Raw genomic sequence first — 22,225 nt, 5'->3', positions numbered from 1 at the left:
AGTTTTTATTATGCGTAATTGTTATCGTTTAATGGAATATCCAACTCAAATACATGAAAAAACCAAACTTTTCTAGAGAACTAACACACACAAAACTCTTCTAAGTCTCCGACACGTACAAGATGTTGGTCAACATAAGGTATTTATCGAATGTCCTCTTTACGATCACATATCTTCCACATTTGGTCTTAGTTTACGAATATTTTTTATGAAGAGGTTGTTTCTAGTTTTATCATCTCCACAAGTATTGAAAGTCATAACAAAATTTCGTATGTGAGACACCTTAATTTCCCTATTTTCCGATTCCATCTTTTATTATGAGTACATTACTTTTAGAGTGAATATGTCATTCATCTTAACTACCAATTTAACATGTAATATATGGTTACATAACCCAACTAATTGTGAACGCAATGCCATTAAATATTGGATAGATGGATAAAAATTATCCATATGTATATAGGTTCAAAGCCTAAAAAACATATTTTTCTAATTAGAGGAAATCATGTTTTTACAATGCAGAGTTGTTATCGTTTGATAGAATATCCCCCCCCCCCCCCCACCCACTCTCTTATACATTTTCTATGCGATACATATTAATTTCCACGTATTGAAAAGTCATATTTTATTATGAGTACACTACTTTTAGAGTCGACAAGTCATTCATCTTAAGTGCCAATTTAACATGTAATATATTGTTACATAACCCAATTAATGGTGAATGCAATGTCATTAAATATTAGATAGATGGATAACAACCATAGGTATACGGGTTCAAAGCCTACAAAACATATTTTTCTAATTAGAGGAAAACAAGTTTTTATAATGCGTAATTGTTATCGTTTAATGGAATATCCGACTCAAATACATGAAAAAACCAAACTTTTCTAGAGAACTCACACATACAAAACTCTTCTAAATCTCCGACACGTACAAGATGTTGGTCAACGTAAGGTATTTATCAAATGTCCTCTTTACGATCACATATCTTCCGCATTTGGTCTTAGTTTTGGAATACTTTTTATGAAGAGGTTGTTTCTAGTTTTATCATTTCCACAAGTATTGAAACTAACAAAATTTCGTATGTGAAACACCTTAATTTCCCTATTTTCCGATTCCATCTTTTATTATGAGTACATTACTTTACAGTGAATATGTCATTCATCTTAACTGCCAATTTAACATGCAATATATGGTGACATAACGCAACTAATGGTGAATGCAATGCCATTAAATATTGGATAGATGGATAACAAATATCCATATGCATACAGGTTCAAAGCCTACAAAACATATTTTTCTAATTAAAGGAAATCATGTTTTTACAATGCGGAGTTGTTATCGTTTGATAGAATACCCCCCCCCCCCCCCCCCTCTCTCTTATACATTTTCTATGCGATACATATTAATTTCCACGTATTGAAAAGTCATATTTTATTATGAGTACATTACTTTTAGAGTCGATAAGTCATTCATCTTAACTGCTAATTTAACATGTAATATATTGTTACATAACCCAATTAATGGTGAATGCAATGTCATTAAATATTAGATAGATGGATAACAATCATAGGTATACGGGTTCAAAGCCTACAAAACATATTTTTCTAATTAGAGGAAAACAAGTTTTTATAATGCGTAATTGTTATCGTTTAATGGAATATCCGACTCAAATACATGAAAAAACCTAACTTTTCTAGAGAACTCACACATACAAAACTCTTCTAAATCTCCGACACGTACAAGATGTTGGTCAACGTAAGGTATTTATCGAATGTCCTCTTTACGATCACATATCTTCCACATTTGGTCTTAGTTTTGGAATACTTTTTATGAAGAGGTTGCTTCTAGTTTTATCATCTCCACAAGTATTGAAAGTCATAACAAAATTTCATATGTGAGACACCTTAATTTCCCTATTTTCCGATTCCATCTTTTATTATGAGTACATTACTTTTAGAGTGAATATGTCATTCATCTTAACTGCCAATTTAACATGCAATATATGGTTACATAACGCAACTAATGGTGAATGCAATGCCATTAAATATTGGATAGATGGATAACAAATATCCATATGCATACGGGTTCAAAGCCTACAAAACATATTTTTCTAACTAGAGGAAATCATGTTTTTATAGTACGGAATTGTTATCGTTTAATAGAATACCCCCCCCCCCCCCCCCCTCCCCCTCTTATACATTTAAGGAGCATCACGCATTGCAACTCATCGTATTATGAGACCATAGGTTGTTACGACTGCATGTGCAAATACGTAATAGTTTTTGCATTTACATATACATCTGTGATTTTTATATATTAACATTATATATATATATATATATATATATATATATATATATATATATATATATATATATATATATATATATATATATATATATGCAAGACCTCATATAGTTTTTTTATTTAACTTGAAAACCCAATTTTACCTTATAATTTAATTCTAATAATGCTCTTCCAAATATAAATTAAGCTTCATATAAATATCGTAATAGACTCATGATTTTCAGTTAAGGAATGTATATAAATATGTTGATTTGATTTTAATTTATTTTTTAGGTTATAATATAGTAAATAATTTGGGTTGAAAATAATAATAAATAAATGGAAGGGGTGACTTAGGGGAGGGGGTGTGTGGTGAAGTATAAAGAGATGCTCCTGTTCTTATATCACTCAGGTGAAGAGCCCCTTCCTCACACAAACACTTCTCTCTCCTCTCTCTCTCCGCAGATTTTCCCCTTGGGGCTCATTATTATTCGCATTGATGCTGGCAGCGCCGGTGTTCCTTTTCATCCACTGATTTCACCAATCGAATTGCAGTTCCTGCCGTGATTTTGCTGTTGTCGTTCATTGATGTCGAAGATGGGTGGTGATATGGCGCTTAGCTTGGAAGGAATCAAAAATGAAACCGTCGATCTGGTATATAATCCTTTCTCTTATTCCCTTCCTTCTTCCTTAACTCCGAAAATCTGTTAGCTCTAATCAGATATCGATTGAGATTCATTAGATCTCTTTCGGTTTCAATTTCGATTCAAAATCATCAGCATCTATAACAGCTTGTTAATTCGAATCTCCAAAACACCGTGATTTTAGTTTCTGATAGATTTTTTTATTGATTGGTAGAGTTTTTGCATGTGATAACTTTCCTTCGCAAACAATCAACCTGATTTGCCGGTTATTTTTCGTTGTTTAATACCAATTACAGATCAATTTAATGATTCTGTATATTTAATTTTTTTAATGCTAATCGACAAATTAGTTGTCTCTATGTCTGTTTTCTTCATTATTTGATTTCTTTAATCAATTATTTACTACCTTTTCATTGATTCGATACTCCAGCTATTGCTTACTTATTCCTCATCATTTTGTTTCATCTTGTGTTTTCATCAGAATCATTTTACTTCCGTACGTTTTAACCGATCTAAATATTTAATACTTCTTTTTCTAACAACAGAGATTTGATTTTACTCCTTTCGTGATTTTAGGAAAAACCTTTTCATTGCTCTTGTAGATTAAAGATTAAAGATCATCCATGTTAAAATCGCCACATTTTAAGGAATTGATTTCACTGGATTCAAGGGGGAATCCTTCATCCTTGTATCTTGGTGAATCCACTTTTATTTATCCATTAATTGACAGTTGACTATATTCCTTTTACCCAAAAGGTGAAAGTACATCCTTTTTTTGCCTTAAGTACAACTAGAATAATCTTACAAAAGTAAATATCTTTACAAAAAAACAAGTACCTTAAGGTACAACAATTCTGGCATAGCATACAAGAATGAACCTTTAGTTGTCAACAATAGCGATGTGTGGTATTCATTAATTTTTGATTACACTAAAATCTAAACAACATTTAATATTTTCTAAATTTGACTTTAATATATTTGCTAAAAGTCTAATAGTAATTCAATTGTTTTCTAAAACAAATTAATTAGAATATTTTCTCCTATCAACTAATTTATTAACTCAACTAATTTTTTCAGTTAGTAATAAAAAAGTTTGATTAAATATTAACAGTAATAATAGAAATCTGTTTTGAGTTGTCTAAAAAGTTTGCGATAATTAATCTAAGGAATATTAGGATTCAAATTAACTATATATAAAATAAAAAAAATAAATTATATTAAATAGAGAATATGTTTTGCATAGTCCGTGGTACGTAAAAGTCTGAAACTTTTTTTTTGTCCATTGCGATGATTTTTTTAGTTTGACTGTTTCACTTTTGTAAGCACCTTTCACAAACGAACAGTACTTCACGCATTTTCTTGGATTTATTCTTAATTGCTGACTTTTTTTTTTTTTTTTTTTTTTTTTCTACATGAATAATTATAGTTATTAAAATATTCTATGTTATTTCCAAATAAAAATATCCTTATAAATTACATAACAAGTAAAATAATAATCTCACATAAACTGTCGAATTTATTTTATAACTCTAAGTCAAGCAGTTTTTGGTGATTGCATCTTATATAATTAATGTTTTGCTTATAAATCAAAATGGGTGTTTAGTGACTAATTAATACCTCAAGATAACGACATAGATATATATTGTCTACCATATTAATTATATACAAAAAATAAAAATACCTAACATGTCAACTATATAAGGCTTAACTCATGCCACACAATTTTTTATGACTTTGATATCTATTAATAATAAGCTTAGATTTCATAATCGTAGACTCTAAAAATCAAATGTGACGACTATTCAAAATTGAAGAAAAATGGTGCTTATATAGTCATGGACCATGCTTCGCTTTTACTTTATATATATATACTAATAATTAATTAATAATATGTTTGGACTTTTTCTTTTTTGAATAACGTGCCTTTGTTGATTGGTAGATATATATTTAAAGATATATTAATAAATAGAGGTGAAGAAACTTTCGATGAAAATTGGCACCCGCACCTTCGTCGTGTGTGGGTCCGACCCGACCCTTTTTGTTAGTGGAAAGTCAACTTGCGTTATTCAACATCATGTTCTGATGTTTCCTATTATTTTAGTTATACATCTCCGTATTAATAGATCTGTATAAATATCTTATTGACATCATTATTATTATTGTTTTTTTCTTTTTTCTTTTTTTTTTTCAAATATGTCAGTTATAGTATTGGAAAGAAATATATATATATATATATATATATATATATATATATATATATATATATATATATATATATATATATATATTCATCCATGACTTGATAATAATTTTCTAATAATATAATCATTCAGTCCAAAAAGTATAATATTATTTCACTTCAAAAAACAAATTTTAGAATACCCCTTACATTTTCATTTTAAGTCATAAATACTTAACTTATTAGCTTTTTTTAGTTAAAAACTTATCATGTATTTTTATACTACTACAGGAAAAGGTACCAATTGAGGAGGTGTTTGAGCAGTTGAAATGTAATCGTGAAGGTCTGAGTTCAGATGAAGGAGCTCAGAGGCTTGAAATTTTCGGACCCAACAAATTGGAGGAAAAGAGGGTAATATACTTTACATCAAAATCTATTTTTTTTTAAATAATAGTAATAAAATTATTACATATGTATAATGTATAATAACATTTTTTTTTGGACATATAGGAGAGCAAGTTTCTGAAGTTTCTTGGGTTTATGTGGAATCCACTATCATGGGTTATGGAGGCTGCAGCTATAATGGCAATTGCGCTTGCTAATGGTGGTGGAAAGCCACCGGATTATCAAGATTTCATTGGTATTGTCTGCCTCCTTGTTATCAACTCCACCATCAGTTTCATTGAAGAAAACAACGCCGGAAATGCTGCTGCTGCACTTATGGCTGGTCTTGCTCCTAAAACCAAGGTAATGATTTAATTTCCTTTATTTTTTTTTCGTATTATAACATTCTACTTTCAAAAATTTAATTAAAAAAAATATTAAATATAACAGAATGATGTAATCTTATATATCAATTTTGTTGCAGGTTTTGAGAGATGGTCGATGGAGTGAACAAGAAGCTGCGATTTTGGTTCCCGGAGACATTATCAGCATCAAGCTCGGTGACATCGTCCCCGCCGATGCTCGTCTTCTCGAAGGAGATCCTTTAAAAATCGATCAATCCGCACTAACCGGAGAATCCCTTCCGGTGACGAAAAACCCCTACGATGAAGTCTTCTCCGGTTCAACCTGCAAGCAAGGTGAACTCGAAGCCGTCGTCATCGCCACCGGAGTCCACACCTTCTTCGGAAAGGCCGCACATCTCGTCGACAGCACAAACCAAGTCGGACATTTCCAGAAAGTTCTTACCTCAATCGGAAACTTCTGCATCTGCTCCATCGCCGTCGGAATGGCCATCGAAATCGTCGTCATGTACCCGATCCAACACCGTCCGTACAGACAAGGAATCGACAATCTATTGGTGTTGCTCATCGGAGGAATCCCAATCGCTATGCCGACTGTTCTTTCCGTCACCATGGCTATCGGATCTCACAGGCTTTCACAACAAGGCGCGATTACCAAAAGAATGACAGCCATTGAAGAGATGGCAGGAATGGACGTGCTTTGTTCCGATAAAACCGGAACTCTAACACTCAACAAACTTTCAGTCGATAAAAATTTAATCGAAGTGTTCGCGAAAGGTATCGATAAGGAACAGGTGTTGCTTGAAGCTGCTAGGGCTTCCAGGACTGAAAACCAGGATGCCATTGACGCTGCCATTGTTGGAACCCTAGCTGATCCTAAAGAAGCACGTGCTGGAATCAGAGAGGTTCATTTCTTTCCGTTTAACCCTGTGGATAAGCGAACTGCTTTGACTTACATCGATGGTGAAGGCAACTGGCATAGAGCTAGCAAAGGTGCACCTGAACAAATTCTCACTCTTTGTGCTTGCAAAGAAGATTTGAAGAAGAAAGTTCACGCCATGATTGATAAATTCGCTGAACGTGGCCTTCGTTCATTGGCTGTTGCAAGACAGGAAGTCCCCCAAAAGTCTAAAGATAGCCCCGGAAGCCCATGGCAATTTGTTGGATTGTTGTCTCTCTTTGATCCACCTAGACATGACAGTGCTGAAACCATCAGACAAGCTCTAAATCTCGGTGTTAATGTCAAGATGATTACAGGTAAACTTTAAACTCTTCAGCTTTTAGCTTTTGTTTTTTGAAATTTGAAAAACTTAAATTAATATTGATTTGTTTTATAGGTGATCAACTTGCTATTGCTAAGGAAACTGGTAGAAGACTTGGAATGGGAACAAACATGTATCCTTCTTCTTCTTTACTCGGTGGACACAAAGATGAGTCCATTGCTGCACTTCCTATTGATGAGTTGATTGAGAAAGCAGATGGATTCGCTGGAGTCTTCCCTGGTGGGTATCTTCAAATTAGCAACTTACTTTAAAAAATCTACCCGATTATATCAGTGTTAATTTGTGAATGTGATTGTGAATATACAGAGCACAAGTATGAAATTGTGAAGAAACTACAAGAGAGGAAGCATATTTGTGGAATGACTGGTGATGGTGTGAATGATGCTCCTGCTTTGAAAAAAGCTGACATTGGAATCGCTGTTGCTGATGCTACAGATGCTGCAAGAGGTGCTTCTGATATCGTGCTTACTGAACCTGGGCTTAGTGTTATCATTAGTGCTGTTCTTACCAGTAGAGCTATTTTCCAAAGAATGAAAAATTACACCGTGAGTAAAAAACAAAATATATTTACTTTGGTAAAAATAAACTTACCTAGTTACTAAGTTGTTTTTTTTTTTTTTTTTTAATCCTTTTTGCAGATCTATGCAGTTTCTATCACTATCCGTATTGTGGTAAGTTATCGAACAATATTAAAAATTCAAAATCATTTTATTATATGAATATAGAGTAACGAGATTGAATCTAATTTATTCCATTTTACATCTTTTGTAGTTTGGATTCCTGTTCATTGCTTTGATATGGAAGTTTGACTTCTCTCCCTTCATGGTTCTTATTATTGCAATTCTAAACGACGGTGAGTTTTTTATTTTTTTTATTTTTATTTTTTTTTAACTTAAATTATCATGTATATTGATTCCTTTTTTTTTTTTTAATAAATTGTAGGGACAATCATGACAATCTCAAAGGATAGAGTGAAGCCATCTCCATTACCCGACAGCTGGAAACTAAAAGAGATCTTTGCCACTGGCATTGTGCTTGGAGGTTACTTAGCTTTGATGACCGTTATCTTCTTCTGGATCATGAAAGACACCGATTTCTTCTCCGTAAGAATATAAAAATTCATATCTTTGCTTAAACAAACAAGGCTTCAAGTCTTTAATGGGCAAAAAGTTAATGACCAACAAACAAGTTATCCTTTTTTGTTTTTGTAGCTGATTTTTGTGGTTTTAACACAGGATAAATTTGGAGTGAAATCTCTGAGAAATAGTGAAACCGAGATGATGGCTGCTTTGTATCTACAAGTCAGTATCGTGAGCCAGGCTTTGATCTTTGTGACTCGCTCTCGCAGCTGGTCCTTTGTTGAACGACCTGGATTCCTACTAATGGGCGCTTTCCTAGCTGCACAATTGGTAATTAAAAATATTTCTAAATTTTTTACCAAACATTTTTTTTAATTCCCAAATTTCATAACCTTTATATATATATATATATATATATATATATATATATATATATATATATATATATATATATATATATATATATATATATATTTGTATCTTCCAGGTGGCCACTTTAATAGCAGTGTACGCGGATTGGAGTTTTGCAAGAATCAAAGGTTGTGGGTGGAAATGGGCCGGTGTTGTCTGGATTTACAGTCTCGTCTTCTATTTCCCTCTTGATATCATGAAGTTTGCCATCCGCTATATCCTTAGTGGCAAGGCCTGGAACAACTTGCTCGACAACAAGGTACCAAATCTTTTGTTACCACTTGTCCATGTCGACTGGACTAGTATATATCCATGTCTGGACTATAGTAGTCCATGACTAGATTACTAGTCATCAGTTTTAAAACTAAAACATTTTTTATTGTTTGGTTTTGAATAGACCGCTTTCACGACCAAGAAAGATTATGGAAGAGAAGAGAGAGAGGCTCAATGGGCTCTTGCTCAAAGGACTTTACATGGTCTTCAAGCACCCGAGACTTCAAACATCTTTAACGAGAAAAGTAGCTACAGAGAACTTTCTGAAATCGCTGAACAGGCTAAAAGACGTGCTGAAGTTGCAAGGTAAACATACATACATACATTTATTATTTATTATTTATTAGTATTTATTTTGTTATGTATGAAAGAAGTTAAGAAACGGTTGGGTTTTTTATATTAGGCTTCGGGAGGTGCTGACACTCAAGGGTCACGTGGAGTCGGTGGTGAAACTTAAGGGGCTTGATATTGACACAATCCAACAACATTATACAGTATGAGGAAGTTTTGATTAATGATAAGGGAAAAAAAAGGGTCGGTTTTTTACGTTTCTTTTTTTTATAACTTATTACTGAATCGAGGCAAAAACTAGAAGACCATGTTAAATGGGGGAGACATACTATGTGCTGCAAGGCAGCCTCGAGTGTTTAAAAATCTATGTTTGTGAGTATACCTGCGAAAGGGTTTGTGTTTGGTCGCTTCATACTTTGTTAGCCGTGAAGCAATGTTAAAACATTTTCGGTTTTAGTTTTATTTTTCTTTTTTTCCCTTTGATACTCTGTTTTGCATGTGTAATGTGCTCCTTTCTTCTTGTTTGAATGAATCAATGTAATGAACAAAACCAATTTGCAAATTGGTACTTGTAATCTACAAGTTTTACTCTTAACATTTGTGATATTTGTATTTTAAGTATCCGTGTTAACCTTAGTTTAAATTAATAATTTCTATAACTCATTCAGCAACTGATAATTCATACTTCAATATATAAATTGAAGACTGTTGGAAAGAGGAAGTTACATGGGGGATAAAATCAAGGTTTAATCACTTGAGAGGGTATTGTCGTATTCCTCATGTAAGTATTAGTCATTGAATTATTTTTCCCGATTTACTATTAAACTCTCACAAGTAGTTCAAACACTATCATTGAAGGATATTATCAGTTTTGCTGGTTACCTTCCTTGTTAAGAAAAAAAAAAGAAATAAACGTTAAATATATGGATATGGTTAATGATTTAAGAGAATAGTGTACTATGCACTGTATACATATGTAGTCAGTAAAGTAATTTTTGTATACAACCAACCATTATACTTTCTCATGCTATTTAAAAACTACCATTATAACTATGTATTATAGGTAAATGCTGATTTAAGGCATGTGACATCTATTGACTTATATTCAAAGTGTAATCCATCTAACCTCCATCTTTTGTGCAAATGAGATAACGTTCATTTGTAGGTTCTTGATAAATTTATTTGTTGGTAAGTGGTTTTACATTGGTTTTTATATTTCTAGGTAAGCGTTTTACGAATGAGATACCATTCGTTTCTAGGTTTGGATCAATATATTCCATTTTTTCCTTAGATTCTTCAAAACAAAAATAAAAAGTTGTAGAGGGAAGTCTGCTTTGAGATGGTAAGCCAAATCAAATGTAACACCTATGTACTATAAATTTATGTTATGATGCAAGAGGTTAAACGATAATTCCACGGAGTTTCAGGATGCCTCTTTGTATTTTAGTTGGAGAACATAGAAGAAAACAATATTATTGGAACATTGTTCGTTTAAATTTAAGGCAAAAGAGATGCAAGTCAGATAACTTGCATACCATATATAGGTCTACAATTTTACAAATCCATCTCATCTACATAGATTCCAATTCAACATTTGCATACCATATCATGTCATAATAGTAGTGTTTAAACATAAGAATAAGAAGAGAGTTTAATGGTGAAACATATACAAAAAAATAATTTAGTAATTAAATATGTCTGAAATAAAATATCCACTTGATTAACATTATATATATATATATATATATATATATATATATATATATATATATATATATATATATATATATATATAATATGCAATTTTACGTTGTACATATATTCATTAGATAATGCATATATGCACATTTCATATGTACACTTTTTTGAATTGTTTTTTAAACAGTTCTTATATATGCATGTTTTATAGGTGTATAATTCTTTTTTTTTTTTTTTTAATCTACAGCAAAAATGATTTTCAACTTCTCACAAATACACGAGTTTCTCAAAATATCCTTATATATATATATATATATATATATATATATATATATATATATATATATATATATATATATATATATATATATATATATATATATATATATATATATATGAGTAGGATTAAATGAGAACACCTAAAAAGTTAAGAACACGAGAACAAATCTATACCATGTAAATATCTAGATCTAAGGCTATTACTAATCGGACCATTTATGTAAATTCTTAATCTACTGACATTAAAGTGTAACTTTCAAATTGTCAAAAGGGCATAACAGTAATTACAACTTTGGTAATTCCTATAATTTCTCAATCTCACTTATTTCCTTTTATTTTCCCGTCTTTCTCATCCTCCCTCTCTTGTATACCTAGGGTTTCATTGACAAAGCCACCTCTATCATCCGCATACCACCAAAATCTGTTCACCATCATCATCTCAGTCTCTTCTCTCTTCCGCCTCACCTACCATTTCCTCCTCTTCAACAGAACTCGTCAACGACATATCTCGTATCCTCAGTGACTACCGGAGCCCCCATCACGACATCGTTTCAGCCCTCACTCCCTTTGACGATGCGATAACCACGGTCGAACAAGTACTTATTGTAAAGCTAATTTCCCTTCGGACGCCATTAGAGCTTTTAACAACATGGTCGATTACAGGATACAACCGAGTATCATTGATCTGGACCAACTTTTGTGTGTGCTTTGCAAGAGGAAGCATGTGAGGGAAGCTCAATTGTTCTTCGATAAAATCAAGCATGAGTTTAATCCCACCGTAAAAACCTACAGTATGCTGGTTTGAGGTTGGGGCTACATCGAAGAAGCAAGTGAAGCACAGAAGGTGTTCGATGAAATGCTTGTGAGAGGATGCTCTGTAGATGTACATGCTTACAATAACATTCTGGAGTCCTTATGTAAAGGATGAAATGTCGATGAAGCTCACAAGCTATTCCGAGATATGAGATCTAATTAGCCTCCTCTTGTTTGTGTGCTTATGGTGTTGAAAGGGTGTTTAACGGGTATGTGATAATGAAGACGGTAACTTGATGAAGATTCGTCAATGATTATAACATATGGCGTGGTGTTTGTGTCGATATACAAAGTAAAAAGGATTCTTAATTTTGAGTCTGCGAAACAAAAGACACATACAAAGGTAAAAGAGTTATTTGTTCCTCTTCTTTTACTTTCTTATAATGCTTATAAAATTGTTTTTCCATTTAATATATTTAACTTTTTCTTCCTGTTCATCATGCTTCTTATGTTCCTTTTACTCATATATGAATATAGCTATAATCATACATGAATTTAGCTATAATCATATATACAGGCGTTTGTAAATAAATGAAGATGCATATATAGATTATTATAGTTTGTGAATTGTTTTATTTTTTAATATCATTGAAATCATTTTGTAGGCATGAATTTAAGAATAACAATGATCATAGGTGCCTTTGTTTTTGGATGTGATGTTAGCATGAAGATTAACGACCATGAGGCAACATCGTTTTTATGATTATAAATGTATTAGATATTTTTTATCTGCTTCATTCGTTAGTGACTTCAACTGATTTTTTTAACTTCACATTGTCCTTTATTCATTTAAGATTACATATGTATTTAACTTTTTTTTTTTTTTTTTTTTTTTTTTTTTTTTTTTTTAACCTTTGCACTGTGCTTTATTCATTTGTGATTATAAATTTATAATTGTATTGAGTTTTTTTAACTATCCTATTGTGTGTTATTAATTACAATGTTTGTTGTTATATATAGTTATTCATGATTAACATAACTCGATCAAACAAAAAATTCTGAAAAATTATTTAAATTTACTTTTATGTACATTTCATTCAATAATGAATTTAACATAAAGGTATTTTTTAAAACTAAATAATACAGTTATAAAACAAAAACCTAGAAGTTATAAAAATTATTTTTCCTTATTAATGAATGCATTCGTATGAATAATAAGGTATAAGAAAAAAAAACTTGATTTTTTAAACTAAAAAAATGAAAAAAAAATATTTTTTAAATATTTTATTAATAAAATGTTAATTGTTTTTTTTGGAAACTGTTATCATTCCTAAATTTAAGGAAATTACCATTTTTATAATTTAATTAAAATAAACAATTACTAATATGCCCTTATATATTGATTGGTCCAGAATTGTTCTTACGTTCTCAACCTTTTAAGTGTTCTCATTTGATCATTTTCATATATATATATATATATATATATATATATATATATATATATATATATATATATATATATATATATATATATATATATATATATAGACACACACACACTAGCCGTTTTCCCGCATCAAGCGACGGGCGACGAATGATCTCTTTTGGTATCCCCATTTTCTTTCTCAATTTTGGAGTGTATTTGTGCATTTATGTTAAAATGGGGTTTAAATTGTTTTTCAAAATAATTATTTGGAAAAATAATAAAATAGATGGATTCCATCGTAAGCATCTACTTCAGTTAAATTTAGTCTAAGTTAAACCAATCAGGATTGGAATATCAAAATCAGTATATTTATCATTTGGCGAGGACACATCACATATTCCTATTGAGACCTTAAGACCATAGAGAATCAAAAGAAAAATGAGATAACTACTTTTTTAAGTATTTATCAATGAATAACAATATAGAAATAAAAATGCACATAATTACCTAGAGTTTATTTGACCAATACATGGTGATTAGAAGTTTATTTACTAAATAACTACACAATCAAATTTAATTAAGGAAACATGGAAATCTTATTGTAGATCCTGTCTTTTTAAATTGGAAAATTAAGAAAGAAACAAAGGTTGTCCTTAATTTACCAGAATGACCCTTTTCATTTCCTTGACCATAGACCCAACAACCAAAAACTCACATCAATAAGTATTTTTGACTATAAAAAAATAGCTCTTTTTCTCCCTTTTTTTTTGCTCATTTGGTGGTCGGCGGTTTATTATTACAGCTAGTGCTAAGAAATAAGAACACCCTTCTCGCCTCCCAATTGCCTACAATTCAAAACCAAACAAAGAATTGGTTTTAATTCCTTTTATATTCCAACATTTGAACCCTTCCACCTGATGGGTTTTGGCCATATGAACATTCCTATATGCACATACAAACCCTAATGTTTGGATCTAGGTTTCTCTAATTGAACATGCATGAATCCAAGACTTCTAATGGTTATTCTATCATAATAACAAAGAGAAATCAGAGTTATAAGTTTACCTTGAATAACGTGTTTGATCTTCTTGTCCTTGGAGCTTTAGAGTCACAATTGTCACTCCTCTAATGGCTTACAAACACCAACTAGCAAGAGGATGATTTGAGAGAGTGGGGAGGGACTTAGAAATCGGCCAGGGTTCCTTTAGTGACAAGGGTGCCGATTTCCATGACCCATAGGGTCTATTTATACTTGTAAGGCTCTTAGGGTTTCACCTTTAAACCCTACTTGGATAACTTAGGCCCTAAGCAATCCTAATCCCTTTCATGATAAGCCTTGGACAGATTTTAGGTCTATCCTAAGCCCCTAAAATCGTCCACCCCTCTATCCATAAGGGATTACAGCCTAAAGTACAACTATCATACACTTAACAGTTTAAGCCCTTCTATTTAATTAATCTCTTTAAGTTACCAAATTAATTCCTAATTAATTTATGACTTATATTAATCAAATAACAATATTATTATTCCTTATAATATTTCAACTCTCATTGTAAATCATCCTATCAAGTTGCTATGGTGAAGGCAACCCAAAAGGACCATGCTCAATCGGGTCAAGTACTTTCCAAATATAGTTATAGCCTTAGACACTATTCCAACAGCCTCCCACTTGGATAAGTCTAGTAACTATATACACCGATTAGCAATCGTAGCTCTCAAAGACGCTGTGAAACTTTGATCTAATCAATTTTGTCCTTTAGATAAGGGATCGTACAGTCCTCTGTTTAGATATCATGCAGACATTCAAATGGAACCAATTGTCTAGCATTTGGTTTCTCGATCTCAGATTTATTCGACATAGAACTTAATCGAACACATCAATTTAGTTCTGACCGGGCCCGACACATAAGTCAAATCAAATCATCGAGCGGACGAGATATCTCTTTTACCCTCTTAGGATAAAAGTAACAGATAAACTTCGACTTATATGCATTTACTTATTCATTAATCAACTATACACAACAATGCGTTTTATAACATCAAGTTACTGATACGGTTTCGCACCATCAATGTACAACCAATTAACAAATAACAAACCATATATCTAGGTTTTAAGACCATATGATATTATCGTCTTTCGATCACCCTTTTTTCATATTCCATAAGGTGATTCCAGCAAGCGCGGGTTTGTTCCATTGCTCAAAACTAGTTCATAAGCACTGATGAACGTTGCAGCAAACTTTTGCTATGTCTAATACCATTTAGACAATCTACACACCAATTCATGACAATCTTCATTCATACCTACTTCCAACATATGAACGATTGTGGACAATTTGAATAATTCGATTATTCTTAATAAACTCAATTATTCTGGAAGTCAAAACATGCAAAGTGAAATGATAGTTAAACAATTAACATAAGACAGTAACATTACTCATAAATAATACTCTTTTATTTAATCATCAAATGTTAATTACATTTATCTATTATACGTTTCTCATACTATCTAATCTATACTAATATCATCCTTCAGCCCAATGCTCCTAGCATGCTGCAAGTGCTTAACCCTTCTCAGTCCCTCCGTAAGCAGATCTGCTGGGTTATCTTCTGATGATATCCTCTTCACCACGAGTTGTCCTTCTTCTACACGATGTCTTATAAAATGATATTTTCAGTCGATATGTCGAGATCTACCATGATCCCTTGGTTCCTTGGTCAAGGCAACCGCTCCTTCATTATCACATAAAATCTCCATGGGCTCCTTTATGGTAGGTACAACTCCAAGATCACCAATGAAGTTCTTTAACCATATTGCCTCTTTCGATGCTTCGCTCGCTGCGATGTACTCTGATTCGCACGTTGAATCAGCTACGGTTTCTTGTTTGGAACTTTTCCAAGTTACTGCTCCTCCATTCAGGGTAAAGACCCAGCCCGACTGCGAATGGTAGTTGTCCCTGTCGGTCTGAAAGCTGGCGTCACTATACCCTCGCACCTTCAAGTCATCACTCCCTCCGAGGACTAAAAACCATTCCTTGGTCCTCCGAAGGTACTTAAGGATATTCTTCACCACAATCCAATGGGCTCTTCTAGGGTTCCCTTGATATCTACTAACCATGCTCAAAGAAAAGGCTACATCAGGGCGAGTACAAGTCATAGCATACATGATTGAGCCAACTGCGAAAGCGTATGGTACTTGGCTCATTTATGCTATTTCGGCTTCAGTACTCGGACTTTGAGTCTTACTCAACTTGGCATTATATTGTATCGGTAATTCTCCCTTCTTCGAGTTTTCCATACTAAAACGTTTTAGTACTTTATTTAAGTAAGTGTTCTGACTAAAACCTATTAGTCTCTTACTTCGTTCTCTCACTATCCTTATTCCCAGAATATAGGAAGCCTCTCCGAGGTCCTTCATAGCGAAGCACTTCCCGAGCCAGGACTTAATCTCCTGCAGTGTCGGGATGTCGTTTCCTATGAGCAGTATGTCATCGACATACAAAACGAGAAAGCTAACTATACTCCCACTGGCTTTGACATATACACATGATTCATCTTCACTTCATACAAATCCAAACTCTTTGACTTTTCATCGAAGCAAAGGTTCCATTTGCGAGACGCTTGCTTAAGTCCATAAATGGACTTCTCAAGCTTACACACTCTATTGGGATGCTTCGGATCAACAAAACCCTCTGGCTGAGCCATGTAAACATCCTCAGCCAACTTTCCATTAAGGAAAGAGGTTTTGACATCCATTTGCCAAATCTCATAATCATGAAATGCGGCAATTGCTAGCATCACTCTAATAGATTTTATCTTCGCAATTGGTGAGAAGGTCTCATCATAGTCAACTCTAGGAGTTTGAGTAAAACCCTTCGCAACCAATCGCGCCTTATATGTGTGTACATTTCCATCCACGTCGGTCTTCTTCTTGAAGATCCATTTTCACCCAACGGTCTTACGTCCGGGGACATAACCAACCAAATTCAAAACTTGGTTGTCATATATGGACTGGATCTCGCTGTCCATTGCCTCTTTCCACTTCGCAGACTCCGGGCTTGGCATGGCTTCGTTATAGCTATTAGGTTCATCTAGATTTATTAGTGTACTAATATATGTGTCCCCTTCGGTAGTAATATGAAAACCATATAACTGGGGTTGAACTCTAACTCTTCTGGAACGTCTAAGAGGTAAGGACTCGTCAATCGGTTCAACCGGAGTTTCCTCCTCGGGTTGAGGGCCAGTGGTAGAGGTTCCTTCATCTATCGACTCTTGAATCTCTTCAAGTTCGATTTGCCTCCTACTGTTTCCTTGGCTTATGAGTTCTCGCTCTCGGAAAACTCCTATCCTCACAGCAAAGACAACATTGTCCTTCGGTCTATAGAAGAGATATCCAAAGGATTTCTGCGGGTAGTCGATGAAAATACATCGCTCACTACTAGGTTCGAGTTTTTCGTGAGTATCTTGTCTTACGAAAGCCTCGCAACCCCAAACCTTGATATGTGCTAACGAGGGAGCTTTCCCTGTCCACATCTCGTGAGGTGTTTTGGCAACCTTCTTAGTAGGGACTCGGTTAAGGATATGGGCGGCAGTCTCTAAGGCATACCCCCAGAATGAGATAGATAGTGAAGCACGACACATCATAGAGCGAACCATGTCCAACAAGGTTCGATTACGCCTTTCTACCACACCATTCAGTTGCGGTGTCCTAGGTGGCATCAATTGTGAAACTATTCCACACTCCTTGAGATAGTCGTGGAATTCAAGACTTAGGTACTCCCCTCCTCGATCGAATCGAAGCATCTTGATTTTCCTGCCCAATTGATTCTCCACTTCATTCTTGAACTCTTTGAACTTTTCAAATGTTTCTGACTTTTGCTTGATTAAGTAGATATACCCATATCTACTATAGTCATCGGTAAAAGTCACATAGAAGCGGTTTCCATCCTTTGTGGTTGATCTAAACGGTCCACATACATCGGTATGTATTAGGTCCAATAAACCCTCACCCCTTTCACATGTGCTAGTGAAGGGTGACTTAGTCATCTTTCCAAGTAAACAAGATTCTCACGTGTCATCTTCCCTAAGGTCTAATGACTCCAACACTCCATCCTTTTGGAGTTGGGCTAGGCGCTTCTTGTTGACATGTCCAAGACGACAATGCCACAAGGATGCTCTATCCATACTATTGGAAGAATCCATGCATAAAACATCATTTCCTAGGTTATCTATAATCATAACAGTTTTATAAATTCCATTACATGGTATTGCTTCAAAATATAAGAAACCATTTAGATAAGCACAAATAGAACCATTCTCATTATTAAAAGAAAATCTAAATCCTTGTCTAAACAAACCATGAAATGAAATGATGTTTCTTGCCATTTCTGGCAAATAGCAACAATTGTTCAAATCTAAACATAAACCATTCCTAAGCACTAGAGAATACACTCCAATCTTGGTCACAGGCGACGATCTTCTATTCCCCATGATTAGATTTATTCTTCCATGCTCCACATCCCTATTTCTTCTTAGTCCTTGCAATTCAGAACAAATGTGGTAACCACACCCGGTATCGAGGACCCAAGAAATAGCATGAGATGAATCATTAGATTTAATTATATACATACCTACGAAAGACGGCTTGATCTTTCCTTCCTTGATAGCTTGCAGGTACTCTGGGAAGCTTCTTTTCCAATGCTCTATTTTGTGGCAATGGTGGCACTTTGCCTCATTTGGGTTAGAAGTAGGCTTAGCGGGATCAATTTTGGTCCCACTAGAGGAGGAACCATCGCGAGACTTTCCCTTGCGGTGGATCTTAGACGGAGCCTTCCTCTTCTTGCCTCTTCCTTGCCCAATGACCAAAACAGGAGCAACAGGTGGATTGGGAGTGGGTGCAACGGACTTGTCCTTGAGATTGCTCTCAGCAACCCTAAGGAGACCTTGGAGCTTACTTAGGGTGACCTCTTCTTTGTTCACATGGTAGGTCATCCTAGATTGGTTGTAACACGGAGGCAAGGAGTGAAGCACCATGTCGATTGTCAAGTCTTCCCCAAAGTCAACATTCAACTTGCGAAGATGATCGACATACCTTTGCATCTTTTGCAGGTGCACGGTTAGAGATTCACCATGACCCATTTTAGCGGAAATCATGTTAGTGAAGATCTCGTAACGTTCATGCCTCGCGTTTTGGTGGTATCTCTCCAACAAGTCTTGGTGCATTTCGTACGGATACATGTCCTCGTAGGACTTTTGGAATTCGGAGTTCATAGTGGCTATCATGATGCAATGAACCTTCGTTGCATCACGCTCATGAGTTTCAAAAGCGGTGATTTCAGCCGGAGTAGCGATTTCAGGATTGATCTTTTCGAGCTTCTCATCGAGGACATACTCATTGTCCTCGTAGCGAGCAATCGTGCGAATGTATCTTATCCATTCGCTAAAGTTCGTTCCATCGAAAGTCACCTTTTGGCAAAAGCTCATCAATGTGAACGAGCTTGTAGTGGCGTTGTTTGCGTTTGACATCTACAAATAGAAAGGACAAAGATAGATTAGAATTTGGATCCCTAATTATCACCCAATAAGAAAATTAGGGCTAGGATCCAACAACAATATTTACATATTAGAAAAGGGATGCCGTAATCTAACATGCAAACAATTTGAAGGTAAGTGAATGACGATTCACTAATTCTCCACCATGAAAACATAACTTTAAGTTTTAAATGTATTGAGAATTCCTAGGTTTGGATGAGATTCATTGAAACTTTTCAATGGCATGTTTAAATCTCGATATGCCCCTCTTGTTTGTGACTGGGATACCGAGGATCACAAAGTGGGTGTGAATTACCATGCAAATTCACATGGTGCCTTTATTGTAACAATCACCTATTCGATGTGCCGGTAAACCACACACACTCCATCAAACTATGATAAACAATGAATCACCCTTTGCCACTTTTGCTTAGAACCAATTTTTGTGCCGGTAAACCACACACGCTCCACTAACTTCTTAGCAAGGGTGCAAAGTGTAATTTCATGAGATTGCATCAATTCACTTTTCCTAAAGTAACTAGGATTGGGAATTTTTGAAAAACATGTAGTTACTTTGTATTTCATATTATACTTTTAATGAGGAGATGAGGTTGCCCTATCCTACCCGTTCGGCTAACGACCCTCCACCGATCAAGCAAGCGGTGGGTGTGAGTCTACACCCATTAAGCGAAATTTTATAGGCAACAACCTTATACCCACCTTATAGACCGACTTCGTGAATGAGGCCTACTAACGGTAAGACTAGCATTTTAATTATATATATATATATATATATAAATCTTGTAATATTATATTAGTATAGGGTTGAATTTTAAACTCGTAAAATTCTAGGGTTTGAAATTTAAATTGTCTAAATTAAACTTTTAATCACAAAACATAAATTTAAAAACTTGAGGGCAAGTTTTAAACTTTTCAAAACATAGGGGATCAAATAACAAATAATCTAAATTAACATTTAATCACATAATTATCCATATTTGATTTATTTAATTATTTCTTGCAAAACAATTTACCAATTTAATTACATAATTAATCAATTATCACATAAGGAAACTAATATTTAATTAATTGACAAATATCTTCAATTAGGTCAAGGATATACTCAAATATATCTTAAAATCGGATTTATATTGACCTAATATGATTAAGGTAAGTATCAAAAGGATAAACAACAAGAAATCCCGAAATTAGCTCTTTCTGACGCTCGAACTCGCCGAGTACCACAATGGACTCGCCGAGTCCACTATGGGACTCGCCGAGTTCATTAGGCAGGAACACAAAATTCGAATTTTTCAAGCATCAAACAAGCAACCAATGCATCAATTCAATTGAAACCAATCTAGGCTCTGATACCACTGATGGGTTTTGGCCATATGAACATTCCTATGTGCACATACAAACCCTAATGCTTGGATCTAGGTTTCTCTAATTGAACATGCATGAATCCAAGACTTCTAATGGTTATTCTATCATAATAACAAAGAGAAATCAGAGTTATAAGTTTACCTTGAATAACGTGTTTGATCTTCTTGTCCTTGGAGCTTTAGAGTCATAATTGTCACTCCTCTAATGGCTTACAAACACCAACTAGCAAGAGGATGATTTGAGAGGGTGGGGAGGGACTTAGAAATCGGCCAGGGTTCCTTTAGTGACAAGGGTGCCGATTTCCATGACCCCTACGGTCTATTTATACTTGTAAGGCTCCTAGGGTTTCACCTTTAAAACCTAATTGGATAACTTAGGCCCTAAGCAATCCTAATACCTTTCATGATAAGCCTTGGATGGATTTTAGGTCTATCCTAAGCCCCTAAAATCGTCCACCCCTTTATCCATAAGGGATTACAGCCTAAAGTACAACTATCATACACTTGGCAGTTTAAGCCCTTCTCTTTAAGTCACCAAATTAATTCCTAATTAATTTATGACTTATATTAATCAAATAACAATATTATTATTCCTTATAATATTTCAACTCTCATTGTAAATCATCCTATCAAGTTGCTATGGTGAAGGCAACCCAAAAGGACCATGCTCAATCGGGTCAAGTACTTTCCAAATATAGTTGTAGCCTTAGACACTATTCCAACAGTCTCCCACTTGGATAAGTCTAGTAACTATATACACCGATTAGCAATCGTAGCTCTCAAAGACGCTGTGAAACTTTGATCTAATCAATTTTGTCCTTTAGATAAGGGATCGTACAATCCTCTGTATAGATATCATGCAGACATTCATATGGAAACAATTATCTAGCATTTGGTTTCTCGATCTCAGATTTATTTGACATAGAACTTAACCGAACACATCAATTCAGTTCTGACC

General features: G+C 34.1%; 1 protein-coding gene across 1 annotated transcript; it reads left to right on the top strand.

Moving 5' to 3' along the window:
- The first annotated feature begins 2,678 nt into the window (after positions 1-2,678).
- On the top strand, positions 2,679-9,813 carry LOC144997478 (plasma membrane ATPase 4-like). The gene is made up of 13 exons (XM_078957391.1): positions 2,679-2,943; positions 5,404-5,523; positions 5,623-5,859; positions 5,981-7,115; positions 7,196-7,360; positions 7,448-7,686; positions 7,780-7,812; positions 7,913-7,994; positions 8,084-8,244; positions 8,377-8,550; positions 8,708-8,890; positions 9,029-9,210; positions 9,308-9,813. Exons 1-13 carry the CDS (start codon positions 2,878-2,880, stop codon positions 9,402-9,404), a joined length of 2,874 nt encoding a protein of 957 aa, XP_078813517.1. The 5' UTR covers positions 2,679-2,877; the 3' UTR covers positions 9,405-9,813.
- Positions 9,814-22,225: the final 12,412 nt, after the last annotated feature.

The sequence above is a fragment of the Lactuca saligna genome, chromosome 5 (genome assembly GCF_052625555.1).
Source record: "Lactuca saligna cultivar CGN05327 chromosome 5, ASM5262555v1, whole genome shotgun sequence".
Classification (NCBI taxonomy): Eukaryota; Viridiplantae; Streptophyta; class Magnoliopsida; order Asterales; family Asteraceae; genus Lactuca; species Lactuca saligna.
The sequence above is the reverse complement of the archived record's forward strand: the minus strand, read 5'-3'. Positions and strand labels throughout refer to the sequence as shown.

What these genes read in the sequence shown, in the direction of transcription:
- LOC144997478 (XM_078957391.1), top strand. Translation starts at nt 2,878, where the DNA reads ATGTCGAAGATGGGTGGTGATATGGCGCTTAGCTTGGAAGGAATCAAA. An exon ending in TAATGTCAAGATGATTACAG is followed by an intron (nt 7,116 to 7,195) that starts GTAAACTTTAAA and finishes TTTGTTTTATAG; the next exon opens with GTGATCAACTTGCTATTGCT. An exon ending in CTATCACTATCCGTATTGTG is followed by an intron (nt 7,813 to 7,912) that starts GTAAGTTATCGA and finishes CATCTTTTGTAG; the next exon opens with TTTGGATTCCTGTTCATTGC.